Genomic DNA, 25,009 nt, shown 5'->3' on the forward strand with positions numbered 1-25,009 from the left:
AAGCATTTAAGTGATACAGGTAGCTAAGTCCTTTTATTGTCAATAGGACCTTGAGTCATTTAATCACTTTTGAACATTGGGTACATCTTCTAAACTTGAATATTTTTGAAAACTCATGAAGAATGATCAGTCCTCCAAACTTTACTGTGAAACTACTTAATGAATTTTATAACTAAGGTGTTGAACATTTTATTGACTTGTTCCGCACACATCAAATTTTCCAGCAATGGATTACAAAAAGTAAGTCCCCATTTGGATTTTTAGAATACAGAAAGTCTGGTATTTTAAATACTTATATGGCTAGATTTTAGCCCCCCTATTTCTTTGTATGTTTGTATTTGAACATTTATTTGAAATGTGTATTTTAACATGGCAAATGCATGTTCCCTCCAACTCAAATGTTCTGATGATTTAACCATTTTGGTGTGATATGTATAACCAGATAAATATTACTTGATACTTACTTTTGGTAAGATGTCTTGAGATGCTGGTAAAGTATCCTGCTGTGAAGATTCGCAGGCCCCTGATTCAATGTTATCAGATTTTCTTGGATTACGTGGAGCAAAAAGCATTTAAAAAGTGGAGATAGTTCTACACTAATCACTGTTCGACACTCCTGTCTGGGGAAACTGGGAAAACTCCTGTCTCAGGGACACCTCAGCCATGCACACAAATCTGAAGCTTTTTGCCGCTCTAAGATAGGTGTGGTTTGAAGATGCATGAAATGGAGATGTGCAGTTTGGAGATGCTGCAAAGCAGCCACAGAGCTGCCACCACCAACTGTGTTTTCCTGTGTCTGATTGCCAATGCTCTTGGTCTGTGCCTTGCAAAAACAAATAAACAAACAAATAAAAAAAACAACAGAGAAGGCCAATTCAACAATTCAGGCAGGGGGAAAGGCTCAGGCGTTTTATTGACAGGGAAGCTCTTATTGTCGGCTGTGTCTTCACCACCTCACACAGACATTGCTTGTGTCACCTCCCATGTCAAGATGCCCTCAGGACATCCAGGGACCACTCTAGATCAAGGAGATGGGTGGCCCATATCCATGGGGCTGAAGAGGAGTGTATGTCTGTAACAGAGAGCTTCAGGTACCCCAAATTCACCCTTCTACCAGATAGGGCTCCTCCACCTTTTCTTTTCCTGTCAGGAACATGTTCCTTCTCTTCTCCATCCTTCTCTCTCCTGCCTTTGAGATTCAACTGAGTGTCACCAGCATTTTCCTGTGTGGCTCTGCCAGTGCTCACCTTCTGCTGCTGACATGGCAGTGCCAGGAGTTTAGCAAAGCAAAGCACACTGAGAGAAGCCTGTGCTAGAGGAGATGGGGCTGTCCCTTGTACCACAAGTATGTGGTGGTGAGTGTTAGCTCTAGTCTTCTGTGTCCCGCCTCCTCCCTTCATCAGCCTGGCTGGTGCATTGCAGATGTCCATTAGGATTTGGTGGTCCAGATCAGATCAGAGGACAGCACGGGAGGACCCAGAAGGGGTACCAGGCTCCCCTCCTGTCCTATGCCTTTGCTGATTAGCAGACTGGCGGCGCTCTCACCTTTCCTGGCAGCACTGGGATAAGGAAGCCATGGTATCTGAGCTGCCGATTTTATTGGCCATTTTCTGTAAACTCTACAAGAGAGTCTACAGCCAATATCCATACACTCCAGGCAGCTGCCTGTTTCAACTGCTCTGAAGGTGCTCCATGTGGCCATTGGTTAGGAGTCTCCTGCCCATTCTGTGATGATGAATGTTAAAGCCACACAAGCTTTCAGGACTGAAGCCATCTCCAGGAGCTGACACTGACACTGTGACCTGCTGTGCAGTAGGATAGAAAAGCAGTCGCTTCTTATGTGATGAGCAAGCAGGGCTTGGGATTGTGTTGAGCTGTGGCTGCATACTAAACCAGGTGTGCCTTCCTTCCACAGGGAACGATCTCTTCCTGGTTGCAGTCCATGAGCTGGGACATGCACTGGGTCTGGAACACTCCAATGATCCCAGCGCTATCATGGCTCCTTTCTACCAGTACATGGAAACACACAACTTCAAACTGCCCCAGGATGACCTCCAAGGAATTCAGAAAATCTATGGTGAGCAACGCTATCCACTCATCTATTTATACTGAGCCTGAGTGTAACATGTAGTTTACAGATGCAAACAGGTATCACTCAAAATTTTTCCAGTCAGGATGGATTTCCTACTATGGCTTAATGAGACCTGTTTAAAACCCTTAATCCACAGACAAATATCAGATGGTTGTTCCAATGGCAGTATCTTTGCACAGGTCAGGATAACCATGATCTCACTGCTGCTCCATCCACTCTGTCTGTAGTATCAAGGACCAGAAAAAAGGGAAATTATGCAAATTGCTGTACCCAAGGGTTTTCTGTTAGGAACAGCCAGCACAAATAGAGGGGAAGAATTTGAAGGACCTGAAATGTCAAGGAAAGCAAAAAGTATTTATGCCACCATTTTTTTCTCCATATACAGAAGGTAGGGAAAAGTAGTTTGGATCCACTTAGGGAACACTTCTTTTAGTCTCCTGCTGAACTAAAAGAACATCATTGTATAACATGCCACAAAGTTGTGGGTCAAGGAAATGAGAGAGAAAAGGAGATGGAGGGATTATGGGAAAAAGCCAAGGGGTTGGGGATGATATGGCATCATGTGATACAATCATGGATATCAGGGTATGAGGACAGGGATTTCATGGCGGGTTGGCTGGAGTAAACGGGGAGCAGGGGGAGATGCAGTTTGGAGGAGCCTCTGTTGAGGGCAGGCTGAGCTAGAAGATGCTCGCTGTGAGACTGTGAGGCGCTGAATCTGATGTAGTCTGTGGTCATTTATGGACAGTGCTTTGTCAAACATGCCTGATTTCTTTCTTTGAGGAAAGTACAAGTTTATCCTTACATTTACCCTATGTAGCTATGCAATATTCACAGCTGCATAACACCTGAAGTAAAATACTGGCTCCCAGTACCATTAGATATAATATGAATTAGACATAAGAAAAAGAAAACAAACAAACAAACAACAAAAAAAACCTGTTAGATGGTTGTCAGTTGGAAATCATCACAGAAAGCTGGTGTCTCTAAGGGATTGCTGCTGGGGTCAGCAGCAGACCCAATACTAGTCAGCCTTTACATGAATAATCTACCAATGAATTTTAAATTGCTGCTAATAGAATTTGTGCCAAGACCTGTAAGACTCTAAAGAAGTGCAGAGAGACTTCAGAGATCTAAACTGTATGTCAGTTGTTTTAGTCTGTTTTTTTTTGCTTGTTTGTTTGTTTGTTTGTTTGTGACTGGAATGAGATTCATTTGTCCAAATGTAGACATATGGCTATGTCTCTGTCTGGACTAGTTTCCCTGACTCCTGCCTAGGCAGTGGGAAAAAACAAGCATTTGTATGAGTGCAGGCAGATAGATATTCAAGTAAAATCCAACATTTAAAATAAGATGGCTTGAAGTACACTCGGGGAGCTGCCTTTTTCCATTAGTGCAACTGAAGATTTCTCTTCAGTGTTCATTAACAGGATGAAGTTGTATGGCAATTGACAAGTGGTATAATTTAATTATGCATACTTACACACACTATGTACACAGATACTCTGGATGGCAGAGACTCTGCATGGTTTTGAAATAAAGTGCTGGGGTAGTAGGCATTAAAGCTTCATTAAATATTATTCCTAAGCTTTCATTTCTGAAAGCTGCCATAATGTCTATTTTGAAATACTGATTTACTTCCTGTGAATTAGAAAGGGGTGAAAAAAAACTTTATATCTGACAATGAAAGTGCAATCAAGAAAATATGACTGGTTTCTCTATTTTCAGATACCTTTTTGGAAAGGAAACAGATGAGGAATTGACAGCCATATTTCTTCCACATTTGTGGTTCAAGCCAATATCAGTATAGCTCAGGCAGGGCCCCAGTGCCCAGGGCTGGGCTGCAATGGGGGTCCTGAGCCTATGGTTGGGGTGGGCCTGGAGATCATGGACGAGGCTGGTCAAGGCCATGAAGGCCTATTAGTGTCCTTTGGGGGCTGACAGTTTGTGAGAGCACTGCGTGACCTCTTGTGCATGGCTGTAATGGAGCGAAAAGCTCAGCACTCTACTCCCCATGGCTTAACACCACCACTAGACTTCAAATGAGTTTTCACTTACCTAGTGACATTAAACTTTAGCCAACAACAATGTTTAAGATTCTCCTTATGCAATATAATATGTTTAAAATTCAAAATCATGTTGAAAAAAGCAGTATGAATGAATTACTATCTAGTTCAAGTGGTAGTCAGGAATGTTGACTATCATGAAATCATGAAAGGCTTATCTCTGAGGTCTGTGAACTGAAGTGCATTGGGGTTGGTGTTGCTAGTTGTAGAGATACCTATCCCTGTAGGGAGAAGAAGGAGCAGCTTCTGCATTAAGATCTTTGCTTCTCCAGCAAGATTTCACCCCTTAGCACAGAGTTCTGGACTGGAAACTACAGAGTAGTTTATGTCTAGGTCTTACTCTTATGGGTCACAAAGAAAGGAAGATGCAGGTTTGTGTTTCTCCCTGGAACAGGAGACATGAGAACAAATCCTTTCATCGGAACGCCTTAGAACTGAGAGGGGCCTGCTGAAATATCTTTCTTTGTAGCTTTAGCAGGAACATTCAACTAATGTGCTTTATTTCCACAATGCCAATCTGCCTCATCTTGCCTTGGGGATGTCAAAAGCTTGTCTACCAAGCACCTATCCAAAAACCAAAATGTCCTGCTTTGACATTTGACAATGTGATGCTTTGACATTATCTACAGAGCAGCAGCATGTGCTCAATACATATTACGTAGGAGCATGCTATGCAAAAGTCGTAAGTCAAAAGTCAATAAGACATAGAGCTAATGCCTTGCATGTAGCATCCTTTTTTTAAAAAAAAGAAATTCAACTAAAATCTCCAATTTGTCATTCTACTGAATTTGCTAGAAAAATAAAAGAACAAGGCTGTACTGAAATTTAAGTTCACTTTGTCTTCTTTTGACAGTGATGCACTTCAAATGTGTTTTTATGTTGTATCTCTATTTTCTATCCATTAGAAAAGTATATGTCTGAGTCTCTCATATAATGATTTGTTGCATGATTAAGTTATTTTCTGATGGATTTATTTCAAAACTCACCTAGAGAAACAGCAGGTGATAGGAAATCTGATTTGTGCTTTTCTCTGGTTGGTATAAGGTTGATGTTTAAAATGTTATTTCCATTTATGAGCTAATGATGAAAGGGGCAGCAGCTCACCATGCGTAACAGAGTGGACTGTAAAACAAGTCAGCAGGATTTCCATCTTCTAACAGGTGCTTTTTGAAGTTTGCGCCTTGACATAAAGAAGGAAATACCGTGACTGTCCCTTGTATGTCTTTTTCAGAAGGATATCTCCCACTGTACTTTTGTGCCTGTGTTATGAGCAGCATGGCCAGGAAGGAATTAAACTGGAAGTAATACTAGTATGTAGGTCCTTTGGATATTCAGTTAAATTGACTGCCTCTTTTACTAGTGTTCTAGTGTTGAAGTCAGGGCTGCATGTAGATACCATGCAGATGGAGAGATGAGGCATGCTCAGCCATAGCATTGTCACATAACCCGAATCAATCATCTTTCAATGTTGTTTCTTCTGTTCTTCATGTCCTGCTTTAAGCATTGTTTTGCAGTGGGCTGTGAAGCAGCCTCTTATATTAGGAGTGACCCTCCTAACACCATGCCTGGGGTACAGAGAGGCCAACATGAGGTGCAGAAAAAACTCATATCTATATGGATACTTGAGCTGGTAAACCAGGCCATTACCTTCAAGGGCTTTTTGAAGCCTAAGGTCACAAAGGAAAGGTCTGCTGTCCACTCAAAGACAGACCAAAGCATTAAGCCTGGAGACAACCTCAAGGATCTCAATGCTCCCAAGCCCTGCTGAGGACATTAGCCTTACACATTTTTTCCACAGCCCAAGAGAAGATTTCCTAGTCAGTGCATGTGCTGCATCCCATGAGGGCTGAAGTCTAGGGTGGTAGTGAAAACCCTGCCAATGGCTGTCCAAGGAACAGATTAATCACCACGGGACAGTGCCACCTCTGACATCCAGGTATAGCTGATCAGCAAGTCCTCAGCAAGTAGCACCTTCTTCTGGTCCTTTTATTCCTGTGCAGCAAGCATAGGTTTCACAACTTAACTCACCTTTTTCCCAATGGCTTCCCATAGAGCAATCCTAGATCTGTATAACCTACATTTATGTGACAGGTGGCTTGTGATGAAACAGCAGAAAGACCTGTTGCAAAAGGCTCTAAGTTCCATGTGACAACACTGCATTGTGAGCGGGACCATCAGAGCAAGCTTTGCTGTCATGCAGGATCTAGAAACATTCGTATTAGGACCATTTTCTGATAATGGCCTCTGAAGGTGGTAAAAGTATGGAGTAACACTGAAGACCCCTGTGTATAGAAGGTGATTTTAGTGATTGTGAGATAGAGAAGCATGTTGTGCGTGATGAATTTGCATGCTTATAGTGTATCTCCCCATGCCAAAGATCAGTAATGACAGTCCTCTACAGCATTGTGATGGATGTTCATCTCCTGAAGGACAAGTACCAGAAGACAGAATTTGGAAGGGTAATTTTCACATGCAGAAATGAAGTACCTACTCTGAGAGATCCCAGCTCTTGAGGACAGAGTGATTCTCCCTGTGACTGCTCATTCCATCTAGAGCTTCTGCTTTGCAGGGGCGAAGAAGGTGAGTTTCTGTGCTTGGTGAGCAGGTGGATGAGCAGTGGCAGGGACAAAGGTGGTAAGGTCCAGGTGAGTTGGAAGCAGACTGCATGCTATCTTACAGGTGAGCCCAAGGTCACATAGTTCCCAAAATCCAAAGGCATGTGAGCCCTGGAGTCCCAGCAGTGTGGGCTTCAGAAACACCAAGGGCCACACAGATGCGTCCACTGAGATCACTGTTGTGTTTGTACTAAGGTATCAGTCCTCAAGACAGCAGTACAGAGGTTTCCAAAAATGTTCCTCTTAGTATTCCTTTCAAAACCTGTTACCATCTCTCCACTTCATTGGCAAACTGACAATACTATTTTCTTTCAAAGCAAAGAAGATGAACAGGTTTTTTTCACTGTGTGAAAAAGAACTAAGGCATGCAGCTGATCAGATAGTAGTATTATCTCTCCCTGTGTTATCTGTATTGGAAGACTGACTGGTAATGGTACAAATAATAGTGCTGCTTTTATTTTCTCCTTTTTTTTTTTTTTTGGATGGTATAATTAATCCTGTGTCCTTGCACTCTTGCACTCTGCTGAGTGCAGAGAATAGAGACAAACTGTATCCTCATTCCCAGTGACCCTCCATCCTGTGTACTTACGCAGCAGCAGCTAGAAAAGCAACTGAAATGAGCATCTCTTTGAAGACTTAGGGGTTTCCTATACTACCATCAGCCTTTCTACAGCCTCACTTGTGTTCTTCTAGCATCCCTGAAACACTACAAAATGCTACAGGATGCTCCCAGATCTGGGACTTTTAGATCCATGCTCCACAGAGGGCAGGAGAAGGACAACATTTGTCAATAAGAGAACTGAAAAGATCTGCCATGATTACACATCTCTGGCATGCTACAGAAATACCAGATTCTCTCTCTCTGTTGCTTCCCTTCATGTTCACCTTTCCTTCTTTCTAGCGACTCTGTAGGACCCAGAACAAAACATCGGATTCCACCTCTGGTGCATCCACTGAGTCTCACCTGCTATACACCAGGTCTCCGTTCCCATTCTTCCAAAATGCAGGCAGGGAGTAACCACCTGGTCCCCTGTGGTATCCCTGAGGCCCACATGACCCATGAAGGTCTCAGCCACGATGCAGGGACTCACCCGCAACCATGCTGGCCCTGGAGCTGTACGCTTTGGGCTTGAGAGGAGGGAGCTGGCCCACACTGACTAGCTGTCCCCTGGCAAAGCGGGGAGCCCACCCTTCTTAGGCACTTTCTGAGCTAAAGGAGGAGCACTGCTTTATGGTATGGCTGGGCAGGAAAAACTTCTTTCATCCTACAGATTTTTCGGAGTACAAAAAAGTGCTTTGTTTTGAAGTGGAGTGAATGTCAGGCTTCTTAATGTTTGTTTTTTTTCCAGAGGGAAACTGGGCTGCAGGCACCACATCTGGAGCATCTTGCAGAGCCCTAAACTCTCATCCTTCTTCTGCCTAAGGTCAGCCCAGGAATTTTGGACCCACTTTTATTGACCCCAAAGCAGAGAACTCAAATGCAAGGTGAATCACCTTGTTACAGAGCCCAGGAAAGAATTTCTTTTTGTTTAGAGCAAGGATTTCAGCCGTGGACTCCTGGAGTCCTTCCTGAGTGTTGAGCTGTTGTGGGTGGACCATCTCTCCTCCCTGAGCTAGCTCATTGGCAACTAGCTCGTTTAATATGAGCAGGGACCTCTCTCTGTGGGGTCTGCAGAGCATCCCAGTGTGTTTCTCTCACTCTCCCATGCTCCTTTGGATCATACATTTTGATTTTCATCTGAAAAGCCTTTCCTTTGTACCTGCATAGATGGCTAAGTCCTGCAAAAACATGTACCTCACTGTTTTACAACCCTAAGTTCCCTGTATTTTATTCAAAAGCCTAACTTCCTGGCTGTAGTCCTGTTGGTAGTCTTATTCCTGGAGTGAATATTAAGAGAATAAAGAAATACCTTTGTTTGCAGGTGGATTGTTCTCTCCCCTGACCTGCAACAAAGGATGTCCTCTGCACTGGCAGGCTTGGAGAGCCGCTTGGCTCATGCAGAGCTGGCCCTGATGGATGCCAAGCCGTGCAGGATGCCTGCAGGCGGGTGTTGTGCAGTTGAGGGAACACTCTGTCAATAGCCGGGAGGACAGTACAATTATATTTTGTCCTCAACTATCGACACAGTGGCTCCTAAATGCCTCCTCTCTCTGTGTTATCTTCACAGGTCACCTTGGTATTCAGATGGTCTGCGACAGAGGAAGCATGAAGGGAGGAGGCTAAGTGCCAGTGGCGGAAGTCACACTCCGAAGGTGATCTGCTGTGACCCAAAAGCTTTCTGACATTTTTTTTGCCTTGATTGTGATAGAGAGGAAGAAAGTCTTCTTCTCCACACAGTGTCTGTAAAATCCCAGCAAGGTGCCTCCCTGCGGAGCAGAGTTCCTGGCTCCAGGGGGTTTCTTGCCTGCTTCTTATGTGGGAATGGCTGTAGGGTCAGCCCCAGGGGAGGGTTCGGCCCCGGTGCTGGAATCACACACAGTAACTAGGTGCAGACCAATGACCAGGTTCAGGCTCAATAGCAGACCTAAGCAACAGCCTCTCACTTAATTTTCTCTCAATGAGATTTGCTCTGACTGATTCTCTGAAGTTGTTTGGAAATGCAGTGATAGAGGCTGTGATTTGTGTGCAATACTGCCTGGTTAGTCATATCAAGGGTGGGTGTAATCAGTTTCCATAATAAATACCAAGGTGCCAGCATCTGTTAAGTAACTCTTTGTTCACGGTCATCTCTGCTACTCATAAAGCTGTTATATCCTGCCCTTAGCCATCTATTTTGAAAGCAGGTTACAGTCATGACACTAATGTAATAGCAATGATTGGCAAACTATATAGGGTCTATTCATTCTGCTTTTGTGCCAGGTTGGGCTCCAAAAGTGGCTCATATCTTACAAGAGAGCATCTTTCTTCAGTAATGGGCAGGCTGTGCTACTGCTTTCCATCCCCCTAACTGTAGACCAAATTTCAGTGGCATCTCAGGATTAATGAAAGCCTTTAAGAGTTGCAGGTGCTATTTTAACTTTCTTCTTTGCTACAGAAGACTGTGACTTTGGGCACATAAGCCTTAAGAGAGATGAATGTGACTGCTGTCATGCAGCTTGGGTAGGGTAGGCTGTAGCCTGGTGTACGAATGATCCTCGCTTGTGAATCTGAGCCTTTGGTGTAACAGAAAAAGCACCCCATGTAAACCTTCATCCCCATGGGACAGCCCTCAAGCCATCCTTTTGCCCAGCAACATTCTGTGCTCCAGAGACATGCCTTTAAAGCATCTAAGTGGGGCATCTCACTTGTCTTATCCCTTGTTTAGGGAGAAGAGAACCAAAGCCCAGGGATGCCACCCCTGGGCCTGGCACCTTGAAGTTAGGTGTGGCAACAGTCAGTGCTGACATCTGTGTATTTGATTATGGATCAAGCCCAAGCACCTGCTCCGAAAACCAAACTACAAGAATGGCCTCTCACGTTCCTTGGGAAAGATGAACCAATTCAAGTTCTCCAAACCCCAGCTATAAATGAAAGGCAGTACTTTTAATTCCTGGGGTACCTTTTGGCTGGAACGGTTTTACTAAAGATTGCAGTGAGCTTTTCATTTCCGTCTTTCCCTCTTTTTAATATTAAATATGCTTAAAACTAGCATGGTTTGAACAGGAATGAAGTATGGATACATGCTACACAGCAGACAACACAAGATGGTTTCTTAGTCTTTCCTGGTGCTGTAAATCTGTGAAACAAGAAAGGGATTGTTTTTACCAGCTGCAGTCACAAATACAGCTACCGGGTGTCCAGCAGCAGGTATACCCTGCAAATCTTTGCAACTGCTGAAGCTGGAGTCCACAGCTTCTCTGCTCACAGCACATCCCCTTGTCCCCTCTCATTGTGCACATCGCTATTTCATTCTTACACAGCTCTCTTTACCCTGGGAAATGAAGCAGTTACACTGTTGGTCTTTTTCATAGTGGTATAGAAAGCATTTGGGCTGGAAGGGTTCTCCTATGTCTGTAGTTGGAACTTCCACCTGTAGCAGACTTGCCAACACTACTTGGCCCCATTCATGGCTTTCTCTAGTGAGCCCTGAAAGCCTCCAGGCTGGAGAGTCCACAAACATCTTGGGACAATTTTTCCCAGTGCTGCTCCACCATCCTGTCTTGCTGCCTTTCTGCCAGTACCTATCGCTAGTCCATATGATGAACCAGAATATCCCATTCCCAAATTGCCTGATTTTGAAGAGTTGTCTGTACTCCTATAGTTTTAACCCATTTCATTAATGCTCTGTTTTGTTATGGTTTTGATTCTTTCCATGACAATTCAGCTGTTCTAACAATTTAGAGATACTCATCTAAAAACAGACTTTTTTTTTTTTTTTTAATTATCTCTGTAAAAAGGATTTATATGCCAGAAACAAAAAAACAAACAAACAACAACAAAAAAAACAACTCTAATTCATTGAGTCTTGAATACCTCCAATGATTGGTGAAACATTAAATTATAGCATATGATTACAAAACTATAGTCTTTATTCTGCACAATATAATCAGCTTATGTCTTTTTGACCTGTCAGACACATTTAACATTAGTGTCTTTAGATACTATTCCTTTCTCAGCCTTTTTTGCTTTGAATGAGAGTTTTAAAATATTTTCATCTCCTTATCTTATTACAGTCATCTCTTTAAGACTGTATTCTTGCTCTCTTCTCTCAAAGTGTGGATTTTTTGGCTTATTATTTCTGGAAATCCAGAATGGCTGTTGATTTCAGCATTTCTGTCCATTTGCTGTGTCTGAGAAGCAGAACAGCCCCGACTTGGCATTCACTCCCTTTCTCGCTAGGGGTCTTTCCATCAAGCAGTTTGAATACAGCACACACATACATAACACAGTGACTTCTTGGGTCCGTCCCAGACAATTCCCTCTGGCAGCAGGTGTTCCTCTCTGCATTGCAGACTGCTGCCCATCTCACCCCGTTTAAAGGCAACAGTACTCCTCGGAGCCCTCCCTACAGTCATGTGGGTTTACTTCTAACTGCTTCTTAAAATACAGGGATCTTTCCAGGTATAGACTTCGTGCTGAAACAGTTGGTGGTCCTTCACAAACTACCAAATAGGTGTCTTATGAAGATGCTCCACCATATCAATTAAACTGGCAACCAAAGAAGCTTTTCTGATCCATAAATGTCAACAGAAATGCATCTTTGATTTGGTCAGCACGTTAGCCTCTTGCAGAGCGGGGAACAAATAACTACACGTCCGTTGCACTGCTGTAGCAACATGCTGCAATCTCGTTTAGAAAGGTGAACTTTGCAGTAGTCTGCTAGCACAGGAATCCAAATGAGATTTTGCAACATATTTGGGTAGACAAAACAGGCCTCCAGTTTCTTGGCCCATTTAATTTGTCAAAGCAAGAGCTGAGGACCATGTTCCCATGTCACAGCTGAACAAACCAGAACTCTGGCCTTCAGTGTATAGGATCAGCCTGGGACCTTTCCACATTCCCATCCCTTCCTCTGGCATCATGTCCTACTGTACCAACTCAGTCCTACTTCCATGAGCTTTCCAGCCTAAATCAGAAGTGCCAGCTAGTGTGTAGCTCATTGCAGGAGTTGCTTTTGCACATACTTCACATGACAATCCGTTAACTATGGCTATATTAGCAAACAACATCTATGGCTGTTAGCAAGAATAATACTAGCACATCTGTAGATGCAGCAGTTATTTAGGGATGGTGTTATAGAGTGCTGAGGACTTGGCACTTACTCTGTAAGCATCTGGGGGAATGGGGTTACTGCGAATTATCTCTAGTCTTTCCCTGTGATGCCCATTTGCAGCTGCAGTATCCTAGATGTGCTCCTGAAATGCATTTTTCAAACTTAGTTTCATCCAAAAATAGTTTATTTAATGTGTTTTGATGTGAACCAAGGCACAGATATTGAAAATGATTGATTGAGAAATTCTATCAAAAGCACACACCTGAGCTCACTGGATACAATAGTGTAGATGCACCCATACTGACACATCCAACAAGAGGGGGATGCTAATCCTGTTGGCAGTACCTGGAAATCTTTACTGCATACCAGTAGGGGAAAAAAATCACAGATCATCAGTAATAGCAGTATCACAGTTTGGGAACTTGATTTAAGAGAAATTTATGGCCTGCTAAGATACGGGGCACTAACCAGCTAAGATTGGAGGAGAATGAGAAATATAAGGTAACAGAGTAGTATTTTTATTCATTTAATGTAGGCAAATTATCTGACAGCTTTCCAAGAATAATTTTACACTGTGAATCCTCATCTAAAGAGTTTCCATGAACAATATTCAATGTCTTTTATCACAGTTCTGGAGTAAAAGTAAATAAAAACAATTGTTATTAAAAATTAAAGATGGCACAAAATACCACATGGCAAGGACAAGTCATACAGGAATACCGTTATCCATTTGCAACACTTTACAAAACAGCTGTAAGACAAGTTTCAAGATCTCAAAACTAAAAGACATTGTAGGAACAGATGGAATCGGTCCATTTAGCTCATTAAGGGAACTTTAAAGTTTATCCTTATCAAGATCTATAAACACTTAAAGGTTGAGAGACTAGAGATAGAAAAGGAAAAAAAAAAAAAGAAAATAAAAGAATATGAACCTGCACAAATTCAGACAGTAAGTCAGACAGATTTCAGAAATGACAGGGCTTAATGACTGGAACAATTTGTGCATTACATATTTTATGTAATGCCTTGAAGTTTGTGAAGTTTGAAGACTTGAAGCCCTAATGAGATGTCTCTTCCTGGAAAATATCCTGTATCTGCACCAAAAACACTAGATTTGTCATAGGATTAGCAGCTGGAGGTTTCTGTCCTAATTATACAGGAAATTGGACTATACTATCTGAGTGGCACTTTCTGAACATAACATCCATGAAACCTATGGACATAATTCTTGTTAGAACCTCAGTAACAATTAAATGTGATGACTTTGATAACTTTGTCACTATCTGTGATGATTTTCACTGGCCCTGTCACCCTTCTAGGCCATGTTAAGCACTCAGTCATTATAGGAACCTTTTGAAAATGTAACATTTAAGATCTAAGTTGATATGTGAGCTTGGACACCCAACTATCATTTTAGGCATCATAGTTCAGAATGTTCATCTGCAAAACTGTTCTGATCCCACAGGTGCGTAGCCTCCATGAGTATCTGTATCCTTACTAGTAGATTCCTTCTTTGGGTTTGAGCAAGACAATCATACACAACAGGATAGCTCTTCTTGCAGTGGCCTGTGAGGACAAGCTTCACCCAGTAATACAGCTGATGTGAAGCACATCAGTGCTTGAACCCCTAAGACAGTGAGACTGATAGCAGTCAGCCCTTGTTCTGCCTGGTGATGGTTTTTTTTCCTGCAATCTCTTTACATGGCTGCTTAAAAATCACTTTTCAGAAAGAGATGGCAACCATAATCTATAAACAATCAAATCAAATCCTATTTAATTACATCAAATGTAAAACTTGCCAAATCTCTTGCTTCTTGTAGCCTTTTGTTTATTTTCATGCTAACTTGGGGCTGTCTCTGAGAAACAACAAGAAATCTTACCATGATTTTCTTAATTAGGTATGGACCAGATTTTATCACTGTTAATGAAAGTTTCCTGTGGGACAGTCATTTCAAAAGCAGACCTTTGCTCCAAGTCTCAGCTGCTTATATTTATTATAGTTCTTTACATTCTTGCAGCCCTGTAAGATCCCCAGAATAATCTGGGTAAGGATCGAAGGGAAGAGCTGTGCTTGTAGGGGGGAGGGCATCACCTGAATGATGGAATGAGAGCAAAGGCCCTTATCACAGTTGTTCGTTGGAGTTCCTATGGTGTTCTGAAGAGGAAGATTAGTGACTAATCTGCAATAAAGTAATTGACTTCTAATTTCTAAATTCCTCTGCAGTTTCCCTTAGTTTGCAGCAGTATCTTCAATATAACTTTGTTCTGGTTGTTGTTGTTGTTGTTATGGACTAATAAACATTTCTGTTCAGTGGCTATTACCTTTAATTTCATTTGGGAATGTGATTGGTGTGCATCCTCCTTTTATCTACAGCCTCCTTGGAAAGACCTACACAAACATACTGTCTCTTCTTCAGTTCATATCCCTTGTTTGTTCTGGGACCTCTTTCATGTGTGTATACATCTTGTTCTGCTTCCCATTTCTAGGGAATGATCTCTTATGTATACATAGTTCATAAAGAATATATACATTCCTCACAACACACTTCATCCAGCCTGTTGCCTTTTAAAACCTGAGGAAAGTGCAGAAAATCCAGAATTGCCCACTTCACTAAACATTTTTATTTTCAATTCTAGGTCCTCCTGTTGAGCCCTTGGAGCCAACCAGGCCTTTACCGACTCTTCCTGTTCGCAGAATTCACTCCACTTCGGAAAGAAAACACGAGAGACAGCCACGACCTCCTAGCCCTCCTCTAGGTGACAGGCCATCTCCTCCTGGCATGAAACCGAACATCTGTGATGGCAACTTTAACACTGTGGCTCTCTTTAGAGGAGAAATGTTTGTTTTCAAGGTACTAAAAATTCTTGCTTATCTCATGGATGGTTTTCTTTAGTTTCATTACTGGAAAAGACGAATAAAAGTATAAGGTAGTTACCGTTACATTTGAAGTGTTTCTAAAGGTAGCTCTGTTCCTCTGAGGCTGATAAATGAGTAATATTAGAGGGAACTGTAAGCAGACTGGCTTTGCAATATTTTGAAACAGTGCCTAATGGGATTTACAGACTAAACAGAATTTTGGTGTCTGTGCACCAAAAAGTGAACTCATCAGTCTCACGTCAGTGCCTGGTAAAATTATGGAGAAGATGGTCTTTGAAGTTATTGAAGTGCACCTGGGGGACAATGCATTCATTGGTCCCAGCCAACATTGGTTCACGAGGGGTAGGTCCTGTTTAACAAATTTGATTTGTTAAAGGAGGGCTACAAAGATGGTGAAGTGCCTAGGGGGAAGATGTGTGAGGAGCGGCTGAGGGCACTGGGCCTGTTCAGCCTGGAAAAGATGAGGGTGAGGAAAGAACTCATAGCAGTCTACAGCTTCCTCACGAGAGCAATTGGAGGGGAAGGCACCGATCTAGTCTCTTTAGTGACCAGTGATAGGACCCGTGTGAATTAAGCTAAGGCAGGGGAGGTTTACGCTAGACATCAGGAAGAGGTTCTTCACCAAGAGGATTGTCACACACTGAACAGGCTCCCCAGGGACGTAGTCACTGCACCAAGCCTGTTGGAGTTTAAGAAGCATTTGGACTGTGCACTTAGTCACATGGTCTGAATTTCTGGGTAGACCTGTGTGGTGCCAGGTATTGGACTCGATGATCCTTATGGGTCCTTTCCAACTTGGGATATTCTATGATTCCATTATTCTATGAACTGGACAGATTGGCAGAAAATTCAGAGGCTGTTAAGCTGAGAGAGAAGTCACCCTTAAAGACAGAAAGCAATGCCAGTAACAGAAAGGGATTAAGCCTCGTGGCCTCCAGAGATAGCATATACCAAAACCTGGGCTTCAGGGAATACTCAGCATACTTGCAGCTCTTGAGGAGTTTGAATCAACCTTGCTCATAAAGTGCAGCCAGGAAAGAAGAGGCTTTGCTCAAAGACCTACATGTACATTAGATCACCTTGCATCTGAAAAACCATGGTCCTACTCCCAAAATACCCAAGGCTTTCACTCTGCCCACTGGGTATGAATGTGGAGTGGGAAATATGGAAGGTTATTAAATGCACAGAACACATCAGCCACAGAAAATGTCTGAATTGAAAATTGTTGAAGGTATTTGGAGAAGTATCAGAGACTCTGTCCTCCTCTTACTCTTCCCTGAGCATCCACTATGGCTTTAACTAATGATCTGATATCTAAAGGGATATTTAATAACTCCTTTGGGCCTATGGATGTTGTGTGTTTCACACAGTCACCATATGTGGTGGTATACATAGTGGTATACGCTGTATGGCTGTCCTAAGGTCAGACAGTTGAGCACCAGCTCTCCTGGGAGGTCATATAACTGTAAACTTGCTTCCCCCTGCTTTTTTTTCTTCTCCTTCTGTCCATCCTTTTTCACAGTACCAATAATCATCTTGTTACCCTTTTGGCTGCCATCTTCCCCATGAAGTGCTTCCCTCACTGGGATTGGTGTTGGGCAGCATTGGAGCTCTCATCCAGACCAGGACTTCTACCTTTAATGGCTACAGGCTTAGGCATGGATTAGTAGTGCTTGATGCCAGACTGCAGGATGAAAGTACTCAGTCTGAAGAGCTTTCTGATTTTCTCAGGATCGCTGGTTCTGGCGTCTGCGCAACAACCGGGTGCAGGAAGGATATCCCATGCAAATTGAGCAGTTCTGGAAAGGTCTTCCCGCAAAGATTGATGCAGCCTACGAGAGGTCTGATGGAAAATTTGTTTTCTTCAAAGGTACAGTATATTTCAGTATGAGCCTGCTACACCTGCCTTGCATCACACAATTAAAGCATTAAGATGATGAAAATGGGTTCACTGAATCCCTGTCCTTTTCCAAGGGGGCACTTCTCTCCTTGCTCATTTGCCAAGTGCAAACTGCTGCAGAACAGTGCAGATCACTGGTGCTGCGCAGCCTCCTGAGGCTTTACTGCTGGCCTATATACCATCATGTTCAGGGACAGATCTGCTCTCCTGGGTCAAAGTCTGCTACAAAGGGAGTTCAGTGAGTCAGTCAGTTGCAACTTGGGTTGAAAGTTCAGCTACAGGACCTCCTGCAGTCTTGAAAATATCTCTATGCCCATGTAGAAGTGCTTGGGTGACTATTTGCCATGCAGCTGAGTCACACAGGGCTCATATTCTCTGCCCTAGAGGCACTAGCAAAGGTAGTTGCTGTGACAACACCCCTAAAACATTTTAGTCCAGTAAGCAATGTGGGCTGTACAAGAATAAATGGAACAGGGAGGCTGTTAGCACAGACCTGTCTTTTTCTTACATATTTTTGCTACATTTTTACTAATGGTTGTTAGTCCTTCTAACAGCTGAGCCATACATAAAAGTTCTCCTTTGATTTTCACCTTCCAATGTGATAGACAAGCCTTAACATATTCCTTAGTGTGGGTTGGCCTTGCCAGTACAATCTCTGTATAAAGCTAATATAGTTCAGTAGATATTGGCTTCCATGTAATTCCAGGTAATGAGAAACAGTTCCTGTTTCTCAGGGAGTGAGGCTCCTGCCTGTCTCCTTGAACATGTTGTGGCATCGTGTTGGAGCTTCTCTAGATACAGGGCAACCCCAAACCACACTTCTAGACAACTATGAAGGTTTTGACACCTTGATCAGAAGAGTCTGGGGAAATATTAGGAAGAATGTAGTCAGTATCCTTGAAGAAGACCTTTAATTGTGGCCACTGCCCATTAATCAAAGGCTTCCATTAAACATCTGTAACAAGAGGTTGTTCATAATGAGATCAGTGAGGCATCAATATGGCTAGTTGACTTAAAGCATGTTGGTGGCTTTTATGGAAGGTACATGGCACTTGATTTATAGTCCCGGTCCTTGTTCTAGTCTAAGAGGGGCACACTACTGTTTCCTACATATTGTTTCCTGTCAGTGCAATGTGAGCATCTGTGTCATGATCTGCTCACATCTGTTCAAGATGCTGGAAAAATGTGTTATGGGTGCTTTCTCTGAAGAGTCCATATGGCCATCTTCATGTGAGGCCCATATCATCTCCTTGCGCTGTGACAGTTTCTGAACATGATCAAATTGTAAGCAAGGAAGAGTAACTGGAAACCATCACCGTGCCCCCGTACAGATGCAAAGTACATGTGGACTTCTAATATACTGCATGCGGCTTCAGTCCCTCAGCTCAGTAAAATGTATTAAAACTAGAGAAGGCTCTAAGAAAGGCAATGGAAATTAGCAAAAAGTATGGACTGGCCTTCTACAAGGAACAATTAAATATCCTATAACTCCTCAGCCTGAATGAGAGCTGACAAAGACAGGATGTGAGAGAAGCTTTTTAAATCAAGACTGGCCTAGAGGATGTGAATGGGAAAGCATTGTTTAATGTTTCCAAAACAAGAGCTAGAGTGTCAAATGAAATCAAGAGGTTTCAGGTTTAAAATGCCAAGGAGGAACTTTTCACATAATACATTTAAGCCCAGAAGTCATCACCATGCTGTGGTTCAGTGTAGGTGTTTTTCATTTGTATCACTTTACCTACTAATTAGGCATACTCATATGTTGCTTGTATCCCTGTTCATCTCCAGGAGATAAATACTGGGTTTTTAAAGAAGTGACAGCAGAGCCAGGATACCCACACAGTTTGGTGGAGCTGGGTAACTGTCTGCCCCGGGAAGGCATTGACACGGCTTTGCGCTGGGAGCCTGTAGGCAAAACCTACTTCTTCAAAGGAGACAGGTATTGGAGATACAACGAGGACAAGAGAGCAACGGACCCAGGATACCCAAAGCCCATCACTGTGTGGAGAGGAATCCCTCAGGCACCACAGGGAGCTTTTATCAGCAAAGAAGGCTGTATGTATCTGTAATCGTTATACAAATTAGGCCAATAGTATCTTGCTGAGCTCAGGAGTTGTGTTGTTGGGTTTGGGGTGTTCCAAATTTTTCCACTGAGGTAGGACTCACATCTCAGGCTTCCCAAGGCCACAGTGACACCTGCAAGCACAGGCAGTCTGCAGTTCTTCCTGACCCTCATCCCAGCCCAGGTACCTCCAAGCCACTAAAACACATTACTCTAATACTAGCCATTTGGAATGGGAAAAGGACTTTTTCTGGTTTTGCTTCCACAACAGTCCCTAACCAAGCTTTCCCAGGCTGTGGGGATGCCATACCTTGTTTTTTTCTCCTGTTCTCTTAGCTGTAGCTAGCTTAGTTGCTCTCTCCCTATTACGGGTTCCAACCTTCTGGATGTACTTTGAAGTTAGACATGCCCCGAGCATGGGTTTGGACCTCTAGAGGCTCCTTCCAGTGCATTTCTTTCTCTGACTTGAAGATTTCTTCCTTTTCCACCAACTAGGAAAGAACTAACAGAAGGGGTTTGTCCATTGAGCCCTTGTCCCACTTGTGGTGTGGGACAAGGTCTCTAGGGTTGGGCTTTCCAATACATCTGGAATACTGCAGTGACAGCCAGCTAAGCAGGAGACTAGATAAAGGAGAGCCATCACTTTCACTGGTGTTCCTTTCCCTTTTTTTCCCCTCCCCCCCAAAAAAAATCACTTAAGAGTGATTAAAAAAGGAACCTTGGAGTCCTCTGTAGAGATGAAGGATACTTCAGACAATATGTAGCATAAACCATCTGCCTGTTATTAGCAGCAGGACAAGACTGTTTCTTAACTAAGTCCAAATCTTTCAGATTCTGTCATCAAAAGGACTTGTCTTATTCAGTATTTGCTCTCTCAGGTGGGGTAAAGAGAAACACTTGTGTATCCATCCAAATAGTATCACACCAAGGCAAACACTGTCATTCTTCAGACTGTTAACGGCTTGATAATGATAAGTAAATATTACAGATGCTTTAGTAAAAAACAAATCACTACAGAACACACTAAAATTTAGGTGGAGAGAAGTGAGCTCAGTATTTTTGTTATTCACAGCTTAAATCCTGTCATCAGCTTGTCTTGGCCAAGGGGAATGGTGTTCTGTGAGCAACATTGCACCCACAAGCCAAACAAGAAGTTAGGGCTTCTCAAATCATAGAATTGTAGAAAAAGTCAGGATTGTTTGGGTTGAAAGTGGTCCTTAAGGATCATTTAGTTCCAACCCCCTGCCATGGGCAGGGACCCCTCCCACCAGCCCAAGCTGCACAAAGCCCCATCCAGCCTGGCCTTGGGCACTGCCAGGGGTGGGGTATCCACAGCTTCTCTGGGCAGCCTGGGCTAGGGTCTCACTATCCTTAAATTTCTTCCTTACATCTAATATAAATCTACTTTCTTTTAGTTTAAAGCCATTACCCCGTCTCCTCACTACAGCCCCTGACAGAGTCCTTCCCCAGCTTTCCTGTAGGCCCCCTTAAGGTATTGGAAGGCCACTGTAAGGTCTCCCCAGAACCATCTCTCCCCTAGGCTGAACAACCCCAACTCTTTCAGACTGTCTCCATAGGACAGGTGTTCCAGCCCTCTCATGATCCTCACTGCCCTCCTCTGGACGCACTCCAACAGGTCCACATCCTCTTTATGTGGTGGGAACCAGACCTGAACACAGCACTCCACGTGGGGTCTTGCAAGGGCAGAGCTGAGGTGGGCAATCCCCTCCTTTGCCCTACTGGCCCCACTTCTTTTGATGCAGCCCAGGATATGGTTGGCTTTCTGGGATGCAAGCACACATGTTGAGCATCCCATCAACCAACACCCCCAGCTTCCTCTCAATCCATTCTTCACCCAGGCTGTATTTGTGCTTGGGATTGCCCCATCCCAGGTGCAGGACCTTGCATTTGGCCTTGTTGAGCCTCATAAGGTTTGCACAGGCCCACATCTCAAGCCTTTCCAGGTCCAACTGGATGGTATCCCTTCTGTTTCTCCTTTTAATCAAGCTCTAAAAATGTCATCTTACTTCCATGGCTTTGGAATGCCTTAGATGATTGCACTATTGACCTAGACAGCTACCACCCTCCAGCCTTTCAGGCTCTCTGTACACCCTCACATGTGCACAATTTAACCTGTTGGAAATAGTGTGATGAGAAATATTCTCTGTTTTGTCTCCTAGTTTATACCTACTTCTACAAAGGGAAGGAGTATTGGAAGTTCGATAACCAGAGGCTGAGTGTGGAGCCAGGCTATCCCCGGTCAATCCTCAAAGACTGGATGGGCTGTAATCAGAAGGATGTTGAAAGAAGCAAAGACAGGCGCCTTCCTCACGATGATGTGGATATTATGGTGACAATAAACGATGTGCCTAGCACTGTAAATGCTATTGCAGTTGTGATCCCTTGCATTTTGTCTCTGTGTATCCTTGTCTTGGTGTACACAATCTTCCAGTTTAAAAACAAAGAGGTGCAGCAAAACGTTGTGTATTACAAAAGACCTGTCCAGGAATGGGTATGACACAGTCAGCTGCACATTTCAACTCATTGATCTGATGAGGATATGGACAAAAAAAAAAAAAAAAAAGCATTAAAAAAGCCTACCAAACAAAACTACTTCAGTGACTTACAAGTTTTGGACATCCTGGGACTGAAAGAAGCAGAAAAACTGGAAAAAATGCAGGCAACCTTACAATGTGGAGCCTCATTCCTTCTAACTGCCTCAGTCGTGTCAGTCTTGGCGTGCCATTCTCCACAGGCTCACTCTGCAAACATCAGAGATTTGAGACTTCAAGACAGATTTTCTTCAGACGTTTCAACTGACCTGGGAAACTTCCTTCAGTTCCCTGCATCAGTGCTCCCTGTTAAACCCAGCATTCTCCAGTGTAGCTAAACCACCTCTGAACAGAACCATTTTTTTAATAGCTGTCTCATAAATGAATTAAGATCATGGAATCTATGAACAGGAACAATTCAGTACTGTAAGAAGACATTCTGATGCTGAGCCATTCTAAAAGATCTTCTTTGTTTATTACAAAAAAACAGGGAATTACCTGGAAACAATTTTCCAATACCTGCTGGTCAGATGTTTTGTACATTCATAACTAATCGATGCTGCCACTCAGCACAGTGCATGAGGAACCATTAAGTACTCCGAGAGGTAAACGAGTGCAGAGCAGAAGCTCAAGAAGCACCAAAACAGACACCATAATGTTACTTGGTGATATCAAGTCCTAGATTGGGACAATCTAAAGACAAAAAGTAATTGAGTCTTAAAAAAAGGGGGGGGAGGGGGGGGGGGGAAGAGAATACGCTTTTGTTTTGGGAGCCATTAATGAAATATTTAGATGTCATATGATGCTGTTTTAAGCTCCCATCAGCCAGAAACAATGAACCAATAATTACCAGTATAACGAAAAATGTACAGACGTAGACTGCACTCTGCCCCTGTAAAGATGCTGGGAAAAGATGAATTGTTGTTATGTGGCATGTGTAACTAGACTGTAGAATTTGTATGTTGGGTTTCAGGAAAATGGAAATGTTTTTTTTTTGGAGTGAGATCGTCAGTATATTTTGCTGAAATAGTCAAGATACAGTAAGGATTAGGCCTGTTTATAAAACTAAAACCAATCCCTGTAGATGTTACAAACATCGTATGACTTTGAAATTTGTTGTTTGTTTTTGCTCACTTCTTCACATGCAAGAATTTGGCGAGGACCAAAGGAAGCATGCTACACAGTAGAATGAGTTCATTACTAGCCACATTTGACAGAGCCATAAAAATCAGGTAAACACTAAATAAAAACCTGAACTTTCAGTTAGTAACTTTTCACGACTCTCTTCCCACATCAGTAGCTTCTGCTTATCCCTGTTACAATTGTAAATGGTTTAGGATTTTGTGTCCTAACCACAAACTTAGTCCATTTTCGTATTGATGCCAATACTCCTACCATGTTAACTAGAAGCAGAAGAGTCTCCTGCAATGCAATCTAATGAAGTCCTGCCCAGTACAAAAGTGCCATTCATGTAAGCATATGAACTGCTTTGCACGCTCACTATAGGGAATAGGTGATTAGTGTAAGCCCTCTGCCTATAACTGAATTTTATTCAGTGCAATAGAAGTTCAATGCACAGAATGTCCAACTAGTATAGAAAAATACAGCTCCATGTCAGCTATGGAAAAAAAATCCAAGGACTTTTATTTTCTTGACAAACATGCTATGAATATTTGTAATTACAACGATGAGGAATGAAGAAGCAGAAAGATTGTTAGCATTCTGAATTTCTAACTAGGATTCAACTATTGCTATGATGAAGCCAGACAGACAAATAGATACTTCTTAGTGAAGCCCACTAGGACTGCATAACATGTGGTCTCAAACTGTATTTTGTCTTTCATAATTAATTTCCATAGCCACGCTGTTTTTTGTGTTTAAAAAGTATTACAAACATATTATGAAATAAGTGAGAAGCTAGTAGATGCAAAACTGAATTTTAGTGAAAAAATGTGGTTATGTCTCATGATGGATGAAGGAGTGCAAAGGACCAAATGAAATCAGAGCTATCAATTAGACACTCCCCCCTACATGCTACTCTGTATGTTGCTATGTGTACTATATATGTGGTAGAATGCACACTATGAATGCCACAGCCACATGGCACATCAAACTCATCTGTACGCTGCCATCTCTTCTGGGACTGTGACAGCCCAAACCTCTGAGCAACTTCCAACAGCCATCATTAAAAAAAAAAAAAAAAAAAACAACCAAGAGAAATGTCTCTTTTTGGGGTATGAGGGAGGGGTGTTTTTTTTTTTTTTTCTTAGTGCCCAGCTGTAGATATTTTTCTTCAAAATTTTATACTTAGTGCCAAGTTGTACAAGCAGCATGTGCATGATGCTGGTCTGAAGCAAGCTCAGCTGTTTCCTCAGACAGCTACATATTGCCCTGTAAAATCAGGCACCCTGCTGCAATAAGGTAAGCCTTCTGCCCTATAGTGCCAAAGTCCAGCGTTCCATGAAGAACCGATGCTTTAAAGAACTGGAGAAATAGTTTGGTGCCTTTTATCACCACCTCGTAACTGGCTGCTGATGCACACTGAACTGCTTGTTCAGTGCACCTCTGGGTGCAGGTAAATGTTGTAACTGAAGTCCGTGATTTCCAGGGGCATAAGATGTTTCTGTAAGCATTTTAGTTGCTGAGAAACAGCCCTCAACAGCTACAAGCGTTGGCACTTGGGGGGTCTGAGGCAGGTAGATGAGCAGTTCGCCCATTTACTCTGCAAGTACAACCCAGTTCACTCCATTGTCATCTCACTTTTAGTTAGATTAACACCTGTGCAATCCTGGAGTGACCTGGATCCAGACACAAATGTTAATATTCACATAGGGAACAGTTCCTTATATTCCCATGTCTGAGCTTTTTGCTGAGATCCTGTCCAATGCAATCCAATGCAAAACAAGCACATCACCCGAGTACTGACTCAGCACGCCTTCCATCAGCGCCTCCAGGGACAGGTGGCCACATTCCAGTTCTTGTCCGGACACACAGAACCAGGACACATTGCCACCACAGGGGAGCAGGGAACATCAGTGCTTACTCAACTGATACACACTGCCCTGCAGTATGTGCCATCTGTACAGAAGACAGTCCTGGCATGCTTACCTTGAGCGCAGCAGTTTCAGCTCCTCCAAGGTGCAGCCCATTT

The 25,009-nt window shown here is 42.9% G+C and overlaps 1 protein-coding gene across 2 annotated transcripts in view; it reads left to right on the forward strand.

Annotated features, from left to right (window-relative positions):
• Window positions 1–24,068, forward strand: part of LOC137865472 (matrix metalloproteinase-24) — a 44,903-nt gene extending 20,835 nt beyond the window's left edge. For both annotated transcript variants that reach the window (XM_068700568.1, XM_068700567.1), the window contains 5 exons: window positions 1,916–2,077; window positions 15,104–15,318; window positions 17,076–17,214; window positions 19,033–19,299; window positions 21,487–24,068. In XM_068700568.1, coding sequence (XP_068556669.1) covers window positions 1,916–2,077; window positions 15,104–15,318; window positions 17,076–17,214; window positions 19,033–19,299; window positions 21,487–21,824 — 1,121 coding nt within the window. In that variant the 3' untranslated portion in view covers window positions 21,825–24,068. The remainder of the gene's footprint in view (window positions 1–1,915; window positions 2,078–15,103; window positions 15,319–17,075; window positions 17,215–19,032; window positions 19,300–21,486) is intronic.
• Window positions 24,069–25,009: the final 941 nt, after the last annotated feature.

This window comes from Anas acuta, chromosome 16, assembly GCF_963932015.1.
Source record: "Anas acuta chromosome 16, bAnaAcu1.1, whole genome shotgun sequence".
Classification (NCBI taxonomy): domain Eukaryota; kingdom Metazoa; phylum Chordata; class Aves; order Anseriformes; family Anatidae; genus Anas; species Anas acuta.